This window comes from Nanorana parkeri, unplaced genomic scaffold (genome assembly GCF_000935625.1).
Source record: "Nanorana parkeri isolate BGI_ZX_2015 unplaced genomic scaffold, ASM93562v1 scaffold261, whole genome shotgun sequence".
Lineage (NCBI taxonomy): Eukaryota > Metazoa > Chordata > Amphibia > Anura > Dicroglossidae > Nanorana > Nanorana parkeri.
Window position 1 is genome coordinate 1 of NW_017306529.1, and position 11,552 is coordinate 11,552.

General features: G+C 40.4%; 1 protein-coding gene across 1 annotated transcript in view; it reads left to right on the forward strand.

Moving 5' to 3' along the window:
* Positions 1-3,249: 3,249 nt before the first annotated feature.
* LOC108787431 (transcription elongation regulator 1-like) overlaps positions 3,250-11,552 on the forward strand; it is a gene marked incomplete at its 5' end in the record, with an annotated part of 22,693 nt that continues 14,390 nt past the window's right edge. The window contains 5 exons of the mRNA XM_018556986.1: positions 3,250-3,445; positions 3,751-3,817; positions 7,538-7,664; positions 9,489-9,578; positions 10,874-10,992. Of these exons, the coding sequence (XP_018412488.1) occupies positions 3,250-3,445; positions 3,751-3,817; positions 7,538-7,664; positions 9,489-9,578; positions 10,874-10,992 (599 nt within the window). The remainder of the gene's footprint in view (positions 3,446-3,750; positions 3,818-7,537; positions 7,665-9,488; positions 9,579-10,873; positions 10,993-11,552) is intronic.

Sequence of the window (11,552 nt, forward strand, 5' to 3'; positions counted from 1 at the left end):
TTTTCCCCATAGTTCTTGTTTATATGGTAATTGTTTTTCCCTATAGTTCTCCTAACGGTCACGGGAGGACATAAACTGGCGTCCTCCCGTGACCCAAAGCTCAGTATACCGCGAGCTACAGCCCGTGGTATACTGAGACCGCCGCAACCGGGACGGTCGAGATCCACCCAGCTGCATGATTGACAGCTGGCTCTGCCTATCTAGAGGCAGAGCCAGCTGAGCCCTCCCCTGTACGTTCCTCCAGTCAGCATTCCCTGCAGGGAGCCGTGAGTGACAGTCACGGCTCTCTGCAGGGACATGATCGAGAAGTGAGCGAGCGACGGTATGTTTTCGCTCACTTCCTGATCTATTGAGCCGACGTGTGACAGTTTCATTGTCACACGTTGGCTCAAACTGAGGATGAGTGATTTTCACTCACCTCATAGGTCTCCTTTTCAATGGGCTAAATACACCCCAGGTGTATCAAATCAGAGTGTACATCAGAGAGGCTGTTGCTTCCACACAGAGTTATGGTATTTCTCTGCAGCGTTCTGGCAAGGTCCAGGTTTTTTTCTTGGGCTGGGCTGTTTTCTAAAGAAAATAAACTGCAACGGTGGCCATACATTGTACGATTTACGTTCAAAAATCGTACTCGAGCGAAAATCTTTCTAACGCAGATATAACAGTTGATGGTACATTACTGATTTTCATTTTAACTGTGATCGAAATGTTTACATCGGTTGAAAATCTTAGCAAGAACACAGCACATGCGCAAAAGGAAATTATATCCGTAGTTCGTCAAAACTGGTTGGTTAGTATGGCTAACGAACGATTTCCGAAATCGACATTTGACTATGCTTGATGGGTATTCGAGCTATAATCGAACGAGGGTTCGTGGCAGAGAGGGACCCTTTTTTGAGTGAAAATCTACTAGTGTATGGCCACCCTTAAGGTGCCCATACACCTTACGATTATCAGACGAAACTTTTCGTCGATCGAATAGTCGTACAACTATTCGTACGGCAGCCCCATCCTGCCCCGATGATCGCAAGATTGATGTAGCCGTAATTAACGAAAAGCACCTGGACGAAATGCGGTAATTGATTTGCCGTATTTTCGTTAGCGCAAGCGCAGTGTAGATCGTACGACTTTTGACGGACAGAAACGCCAGCAACCTTACGAGAATCGTACGATCGAGCAAATTTTTCAAACATGCTTGACCGTCAAAAGTCGTACGATTGTACAGTACTGTCGGTCGGACACTGCAATGCACACATACGATTATCAGACGCAAAGTCGATCGCATATGAAAATCTTCCGATAATCGTAAGGTGTTTGGGCACCTTTAGACTTTGTTGCACCTGGAATGTATTTATCTGATTTATTCGGGATTTAATTCGTGGTGTATTTGTGACACTGTTTTAGTATAGCAATATAGGCTTTCTTAAGAGGGGGCAGATCACAAATTGGTGAAGTTAAAAATCTGGAGCTGTGCAGAACAGGCAGGCATGAAGAGTGCGTCACTCTTTTGAATCATGGAGCTTTTGAGCTCTACAGGATTTTATTTAGGCACATCCTTTAAGATTAGCCTATTAAACATGCAGAAAGTTAAAACTTGTAGAAACCTTCAGTCTGGAAATCTTAAATATAAAACATTTATATGCAGGCTATACGCAGTATGTCAAATGTACCTGATTCTGAATGGGGGGAAAAGGTTATTTAATCCTGAGTATTATAAAAGAACATATTGACTTTAACACTATATATTACTTTGAACTAACTCTTGGCAATCACTTAATTTTCACCATATTGATTTCAATGTAAATGGCTATAACACAGTAGAAAGTGGTAGTTTAGCCGTATCTGCCAATGGTTAGAATTTTAGATTTTTGCTTTGAGAGAAGAGTAGTAAAATGCTTCTTTGTTTTAGACTTGAACCAGGCTATGCTCATTTGAGTATTTTTATATTCTGAAGAAACCCTACTTGAGCTTTAAAACAAGCCTACAATCACCTCAGTAGCCACATGAACAGTACAACAGTTAGTCCTAAAATTCACAGCAGAAGCAGTGAAGTTCAAGTTGGGACCTTGCTGTTCAGCTCACCCTTCTCCCTCTCATGAAGCACCATATCTATGTTTGTATTGGAGATTAGAAGACTGCTGAGTGACGGATGGGAAAAAGGAGAAGGTTAAGCTGAGAGGAACTCCAGTACTTCTGCTGTGGTATGTGAGGATAAATTGCTCCACAGTACATGCTCCTACAGAGGTCAGTGAGGGTGTATTTTGAAGCTTGTTTTGAGAACACGTAAATACTTTAATGCCCAAGGCATGGCCAAGAATGTATTTAACGTCAATGTTCAAACCAAAACCCTTTAGATCGCTGACTTTGTCTCGGTAATCCTTGAATAGCCGTCACCCAAGTTGTGTTTCATTTGTAGTGTCCTAAGCTGGTTACTTCCAAAACCACTGCTTTCTTTGCTTTGCTATGTGTTAACTACTTGTCTCCTGGGATTTGTCCAGTCCTACTTGTATGGATATACCTTCATATTAAAAGGTGAATCTGGAGCAGTTGCACATAGTAACCAATCTGCTTCTCTCTTCAGTTTGTTCAGGTAAGATTTGAAAATGAAAGAAAGAAGCTGATTAGTTGCAATGAACATTGGCTCCAGTTTTGATAAATTCCCCTATATATGTTGTAAATGTCTGTACTGTACACAGATAGGACTATCTGCTTTTGAGAAAAACACATCATGAGCGAGATATGTTAGCAGCCATTACCAACCTACTGCTTGTGTCTCTGGCTTAAATACATTTTAATTTACTGGCCTGGAACAAGTATGCAGTGGATCAAATTAATTCTAAAGTCAGGACCCTTATGTGCTTGCTTATTATGGGTCAGTAATTAAAGCCAGAATGTCAGCATGACGGCTAGGCATCTATCATTTTTATAAAGAGAAATTATCTATGGCAGCCTATGTATTTCTCTCGTGACAGGCTTCCTTTACACTCTCTGTAGACATCGTGTCGCTATAACTTGTATTCTGGAATTGCCTGAGCGTGTTTATAAGTGCTTGTAAGTAGCACAGGTAGTCATTTTTTGGCTTTAGTAGAAGGTAGCCGTAGTGCTGATTGCAAATCCCTTGGAGAATGATCAGCCCAGGGTTTCTGCTCCTACCCATAGACATGAATATTCACTCTCCATCCATCCAAATACAGACTGTGTGGATCATTTCATGTCTATGGGTGCCTTTTAAACCCTGAACAGGTATGACTATCTAATGGTGTTTTTTTTCCCCCCACAATTAGGTGTGTTGTGTGGACTGGTGATGAACGGGTCTTTTTCTACAATCCTACCACTCGTCTCTCTATGTGGGACAGACCAGAAGACCTGATTGGAAGAGCTGACGTTGATAAAATTATACAGGAGCCTCCACATAAAAGAGGATTAGAGGATGACAAGAAATATTGTGAGTTGACAAACCTTGGAAATTTCATGACAAGATGGACCAAATGTAAGCATTTTTCCACCTTTTTATATATGCAGGTTCCAGTTTTGAAGATTTTAGTTTTGTATACTATAAATGTGTGTACCTATTGCATTTTCACAGTTACAGAATTTAAAACTATTTCCTTGTTAAATCCATGTAGTATATGATTTACATTGAATTTCCAAATGGATTGTCTTTTACTCCTTTTAAAAAAAATAATCGGGTTCATTTCATAAAAATCCCAGGTCCTGATTGATAAATTTGTTTTCTTATTTCCTTCAAAGTCAAAGAAGATCACGAATCTGCAGACGATGGGAATGACGATGAGCCAGTGAAAGCAAAAAAGAGAAAGTAAGTGTCATTGCCTGGAATTTGTAAAAAAAATTATTCAGTGGGATTTGTTTTACACATATGTCCATCTGTTTGTTGCTTTCATAGTGTTGTAGCTGAGTGATTTATTATTATTTTTTTTGTGTCCGTAACGGTGTGCTTAAATTGTAATGTTTGAATACATTTTTCTTTTCGCTAATGCTAAATCTGCCCGGTGTGCATTGGCAGCGTTAATAGTGATAAACAGCCTGTACAGTTAAGTCTGGAAATAATTGGACATTGACACAAGTTTTGTTATTATGGCTGTTTACCAAAATAAATTCAAGTTGCAGTTAAGTAAAGAATCTGGGCTTCAAGTGCAGTCTCTCAGCTTTAAGTTGAGGGGGTATCCACATGCATATTGGAGGAAGTGTTTAGAAATTACAGCTCTTTTATATGTAGCCCCCTTTCTTTTTTTTTCCATGGACCAAAAGTAATTGGACAATTGACTCAAAAATTGTTTCAGGGACACGTGTAAAAGCAGGTAAAAGGTCTGGAGTTGATTTCAGTCGTGGCATTCACTTTTGGAAGCTGTTGCTGTGAACCCACAACATGCGTTTAGAGAAGCTCTCAATGCAAGTGAAACAGGCCATCCTTGGGCTGCAAAAAAAAAATCTATCATTGAGATAGCAGGAATATTAGGAGTGGCTAAATCAACAGTTTGGTACATTCTGAAAAAAATACAACGCACTTGTAAACTCTTCAACACAAAAAAGGCCTGGACGTCCACGGAAAACAACAGTGGTAGATAATCGTAGGATCCTTTCTATGGTAAAGAAAAACACCTTCACAACATTCATCCAAGTGAAGAACACTCTCCAGGAGGTAGGCATTTCATTATCCAAGTCTACCATAAAAAACAACTACAGAGGGTTCACCACAAAGTGCAAACCATTCATAAGCCTCAAGAATAGAAAGGCCAAATTAGACTTTGCCAAAAAATATCTAAAAAAGCCAGTCCAGTTCTGCAACAGCATTCTTTGGACAGATGAAACTAAGATCACCTGAACCGAGATGATGGGGGGAAAAAAGGTGTGGAAAAGGCTTGGCTCGTGATCCAAAGCATGCCACATCTGTATAACTCAGTGGAGGCAGTGTGATGGCATGGGCATACACGGCTTCCAACGGCACTGGGTCACTATTGTTAATTGATGATGTAACCGAAGCAGTTGGATGAATTTTGAGTTGTAAAGGGACATATTGTCTGCTCAGATTCAGCCAAATGTAGCAAAGTTGTTTGGACTGCGCTTCACTTTACAGATGAAGTTTTCAGGTGGTGGGGGTCCTCTCCGCAGACCTTACAGCAGTCCTGGCCAAATAAGAACGGTGGTGCTCGCAATGACTATCACGGATGGCACCGTGCAAAATACGAAGTAAAAGAAACAGGTCACCAGCACTCGTTTAGAATAAATATGTCCTTTTTTAATGGACAATTGTGTCACTACAATCAACAGAGCCGACGTTTCGGGGCCGCACAGGGTCCCTTCTTCAAGGCAGTAAAATTGTGACCAAATTTACACAATTTTTACTGCCTTGAAGAAGGGACCCTGTGCGGCCCCGAAACGTCGGCTCTGTTGATTGTAGTGACACAATTGTCCATTAAAAAAGGACATATTTATTCTAAACGAGTGCTGGTGACCTGTTTCTTTTACTTCACTTTACAGATGGACAATGACCCAAAACATACAGTGAAGGCAACCCAGAAGTTTTTTAAGGCAAACAAGTGTAATATTCTGCAATGGCTGAATCAATCGCCTGATCTCAACCTGATCGAGCATGCATTTACCTCGCTGAAGACAAACCCAGCGTTTGGTGATGTCCATGCATTCCAGACTTCAAACAGTCATTGCCTGCAAAGGATTCTCACCAAAGTATTCAAAATTAACATTTTATTTATGATTGTGTTAATTTGTCCAATTACATTTGAGCCCCTGAAATAAGGGGACTGTGTATGAAAATGGTTGCAATTCCTAAACATTTCATATGATATTTTTGTTCAACCCCTTGAATTAAAGCTGAAAGTCTGCACTTGAATTGCATCTCAGTTGTTTCATTTCAAATCCATTGTGGTGGCATACAGAGCCAGAATTATGAAAATTCTGTCTGTGTCCAATTCCAGACCTAACTGTGTATCCACCCCCAGTTTGGTGAAAGAACTGGAACTTGAGTTTAGACCCCAGGTAAAAAAATTAGTAGATCCTCTTTTATATTTTCACTTTAAACAAATCCAGGCAGGTATTAAAGACAACCTCAAATGAATGCAGATATATGTATTTAAAACTTGTTTGATGTACTTCAAATAATACTAGAATAAGTACCTGAATTGGACAAGATATCACTCTCTCTTTTAATTCCCTGTACAGCAGCACTCAGATTTGGAGAGGAAAACACTTATTTAGTGTACTGACGGGGCGAGAGATGTTTTCACTAGTCTATTGCTGCTCTTTAACCAGTTGACATCCGCGGTGTTAAACCCCCTTCCCATCCAGGCCATTTTTCAGTATTCAGCGCTGACGACCAGTTACAAGACAGGGGTAGAGAGGTGACAAAACCTTTGGCAGGTGCCACAGCTTCCATATATGTATTTCAACAGTTTTGAGCTGCTTGCCTGGAATTCTGCCATAAAAAGCATCATATCATAAGCATCACATTAAGTTCACATATATTGTACATGTCCCTTTAGATTGTACCAGAACACCCAGCTATGTGCAGCTCTATGAGGAGAACAGAGAAGGGAAATGACTGGTACACCCTGATGGTGTAAAGCTGTATGTGCAAAAAACAGAAACATTAACCTTCTTTATATTATTTATACGAAGGGTAGGATAACAATGTGCTGTACTTTACATTAGATTGTGCCATTTTGCAATGGAAATAAATAAAAGTATTACATAGTTTTATTAAGTACATTCTGCACCTTCTCATATAAGGCCCGGTTTTTCACCTGCGAATCCTCTGCGAGACCTTCGATCTGCTGCAGACAGGGAGGTCCTGTATAATACAATAGCCACTGCCTGCAGCTGTTAGCATGTAATGGCACAGGCTGCGATTGCCTACTACACCTGGACACCAACTGTAAAGCTGCCCATACACCTTACAACCATCGCACGACTTTCGTTGTGCGATGGTTGTACGGTGATTCAAATTTCGTACGACCTGCCCATCTTGGACAGGCAGATCGTACTTGCGATCATCGCAAGCCCTCCCCGCTGAGGGGAGGGCTTGCCGATGATTGCAATGCTGAGCGGGCAGTGTGCGCTTGCACACACTGGCCCGTACGGCTTTCGTCTTGCGATCGCGCTACCAATCCGCCGAAAATCGTGTGGTTTTCTAGCGTGCTCGTGCGACCATACAGTAAATGCGCTCACACGCTGGCCATAGACCTGCCGATTATCGTACGATCATCAGGTCTATGGGCACCTTTTTGACTGTTTCCTGTAAGACCACATTTTTTTTTCTTGAGTATTGCACTTCTGCTATGGATCATCATCTTGTTGAAATAAATATAACCTCTTCTTTTTTTTTAACTTTTTTTCTCCTCTAGTTATTTGTTAAACATTTATATGTTCTAGGATCCAATGTATTTACACATGGGGCTCATAAATGTTTTTCAGCTTGTGTTAGAATCGAAAATTGCATAAACTCTCTTGTTAAAACCGACAGCTGTGTTGATATATATATATTTGTGTTTTGTTTTAATAGGAAAGAGGAGACAGAATCTGAAAAAGAAACGACAATGGATGCTGAAATTAAAGCAGCTCGAGAGCGAGCAATTGTTCCCCTGGATGCTCGAATGAAGCAGTTTAGAGATATGTTGCTTGAGAGAGGGGTTAGTAAATCATATTGGCAGATGTAAAGAAATGCTATTTGAGTGTTGTATTCACATATCACCACTTGAGGGAGAACTTTAGGAACATAAGTGGGTTGCAGGGGGAAGGGTGGGACAAAATGTGGGAACAGGAATTAAAGAAAACCTGTTTATATGAACATAAAATATTTGGAGCAACTTGTAACAGAAAAATGAAACCTGTTGATGGTGTCGCTTTAAAGGAGAATGATTTTCACTCAGCCTCATAATCTGAGGCGACCTGTGACAATGAAACTGTCACAGGTCGGAATAAGCAGTGCCAGCTGTCACTCAACGCAGCTGGGTGGATTCAGACAGCATCCGGCTGCAGCGTCTCAGTGTACCGCGAGCTATTGCTCGCGGTATACTGAGCTTTGGGTGACAGGAGGACGCTAGTTTGTGTCCCCCCGTTACCCTTAGGAGAACTATGGGGAAAAGCCCTAACCCCATAGTTCTCCTTTAACTTGAATTCCTGTAATTTTGCATTGCACATGAATTTGGCAGTATTTTATTTAAATGGATTTATTTATTTTTTTAAATCACATGGACCAAGAAAGTGGACGGAGCATTAACTTTAGAGAGAGAAAAATTAGTTTACACAGTGCTAAATACTCCTCAGATTACTATTGTAATGTGTTAAGCTAGCCACAAACCATTCTGCTCAATATTTGCAGCAAGTAAAGATATTTAGCATCCTTGTTTTTTCATATATTGATGCAGCAGTCTGATCAGTGGATACTTTACTTTAAAGTGACCCTAAGCTCAGGAGTTAAATCTTAAAAATACCTGTTGATCTTGCCAGAATTCCAGTGTCTGTTACTTTCTGTGCACTGAGCTGATATCTCAAACAATGTTATCAGTTTTCATAGCTATCTTTAGTACTACAAGAAAAACTCCTCGCTATATCATGTAAAAATAGATTTTGGGGAAAAAAGAAAACTAATGCAGCCGCTACATCTAAGGGTTGATGAACTGCAATATATTATAATATTTTGTTTTTGAATTTAGGTGCACTGTAAACTTTAGACAAAACTACAAAGTCGATTGGAGAAGTGAAAGTTGGAAATGTTCAGACTTTGACATTTTTATGTATTCCTAGGGATGCAGCAAATACACGAGGGATCTGATAGAAATAAGTGTATGAGCATTTGTTATTTTACTCCAATTTTTTCCTCCAATTAAAGTTTGTATGTGCAGGTCAATAGAGGTGTGGAGGTCAAGAGGTTTACCTTCTGTTCTAGCCAGCGAGTTTTCTGAGACGTCTACTCTACCTTTTAAAAATGTTAATTGTGTATGTGCAGAGACATGGAAGTACTATAAAGGGATTAATTGGCTTTGGTCCTGGAAGCAGGTTTTGGCAAGTGTTTGTAGTGTAAATGTACCTTTTTCCTTCCAGCCGGGCAGGACCTGGATTGAATAGTTTCACGGTGCTAGCTTTTTAGGTAATGAAAGGGTTATGTTTCCCCAGCCCTTGCTAGGCATATTATTTCAACTTCAAGGATTGCTTTTGAAGTGCTTTCTAAATGTCACTCAGTAGTGGCTATTTTAATGAGTTATTAGCTGTGTGCTGCCTCTGTGTAATTATTGAGACCTGTTCAAAGCCAATTAGTGTTGAAAATTTGCCACTCTAGCCTCCCACTGGTCATCATCCATTAGTGATGAAAATCTGAACACTGCTTTCTGCTCTGTCCTCCTTTTGTACAGATGTCACACAAGCGATCTACTAGGAGGCATCTAGAGTTCAATTACTGTACAAACCACAACTAAATTTTCTGCCTGTATCGCTTTGTCTTTATTTCCCTAAAGGTGTCAGCGTTTTCAACCTGGGAAAAGGAGCTTCACAAGATTGTGTTTGACCCTCGTTATTTACTTCTTAACCCTAAGGAGAGGAAACAGGTAAATTGTGTAGTTGCTAAAAAATACACTTTAGAGGCTTTTTTTTTAAACTAGCTAGGGAAATCTTGTATTACATAAGTCCAGATTTTTGCTAGTTTTTACTGTTTTATGGGAAAATAAATGAAAAACTCGAGCTTAAATTGCATCTGCCCAAACTATAAACATGGTTTAAATAATCCTAACGAGCAGTAAAAGAGCCCTGTAGCTGCTTGTAATGCTAGAAAGTAATGCAGCAAGTCCTCTCCTGTGTTTAAATTGAATACTCTCAGTGCCTCGCAAATTTGCATCTCCAAAGTTTTTAACCCTTTGAAGCTTTTTGTTCCAAACTTTATGCGAAAGTACACACCCTCGGCATGCCTGTAGACGTGCCTGCAACCATTTAACCAATCAGCAAACTGCACAGATAAAGTCTGCAGCACCCAGTGGCCAGCAGGCAGAAGCATGCACATATTTTGAAAAAATCTGAGGCAGGGTGCTCTGTTTACAGGAACCTGCTGGCCCCTCCCACCAAACCCAGAATAAAAAGCAGCAAGCAGATCCAGTGATGATACCACTGTGTCTCAAGCCAGGTATTTCTTAAACAAAATAATTTGATTGCCTATACAGTCCTTTGCTGTGTGTTGAGGCATACAGGTTACCGCACATTGCGTTAAGGCAGCCCAACAGACCAGTTAATGGACATGCACCTTTTTCCAACCAGTGTACCATAACACTTGATGTGTGTTGGCAGCTACTGTATAGTGTTAGGATGCTATTTAAAGTGAATGCCACCATGAAGCACTGCACATAGTTGCATGTTATCGCATTGCATAGGTACAACTGGTCACGTTGCAGTAATGTATAGTTTTTACGTACATGTATTTTTGCCCTTCCATACACTTTTTAAGTTTGTACCAGTATATGTTGCTAACAAATAGATGTTGGTTTACCTTTGTCTGAGACCTCTACAGACTTCTCCAAAATTTGGACTCTGCTTAATCATTTCATTATGTTAATAGTTACCAACTAGCAGAGAAGGGCAGATGAGTTCATGGCTTTGGTGTTTTGCAATGTGAAAAATTATGGTAACAGGCTGCTGGGAAGTGACGTGTTACCTTTTTTGTAAAGTGATGAATCTCCCATGGGTAAACAAATGGGTCGAGTGAGTTTCAATAAACAATTTGCAGGCTTGTTTTGTGGCACCCTGCAAGCATATTTCTCACAATGTTTCCAGTAATTGCCCATGCCCTAACCACTGATCTCCTGTGCCCTGCTGTTGCATAATTTCACAATGATGTCAATTCAAATCTCCCCAGGTGTTTGATCAGTATGTGAAAACCAGGGCAGAGGAGGAGCGGAGAGAGAAGAAAAACAAGATTATGCTGTCAAAGGAAGACTTTAAGAAAATGATGGAGGAAGGCAAGGTTAATACAAGGTAAGGTAAACATTTTGCTCATTACACATATGTGCCCAGTGTATTTATTTATTGATATATAGAGTCCTGCAAGTTATGTACATTTTTTTTCTAAATTATAAGTGAAATACCTAGATGAATCCTAGGCCTAACAAATACCAGGCAACATGTTGCTGAAATGTGTAGGAAAAAAAAAAAGATCTTACCTGGTACACAAATGGCCATTGTCTTACAACCCACTGTGCTTAGTGGTTTCTTATGTGACTGCCCACTCCTGTTTTGTGCCACTCCTTTTCTACTACATACGTCTTCATGTACCACTGTAGTCATTAAAGAACTCTGGGAATTTAAAAAGCATAACTATAACAGTGCATAGGCAGCCCACTGCAAGGATAAGTGCTCATTTTGACTAGGGGCTCAAATAAAACAGATATACCTACCTGATTCTCTGTCCCAGCGGGCTGCTAGATCAGTCCCCACAGTTGCCTCTTCCCTGACATTATCAAGTCTTATGCAAGTCCATTGACTTGCATTAGACAGGAGGATGCCGAAGGACATTCCACAGCCGGGGGGGGGGAGCT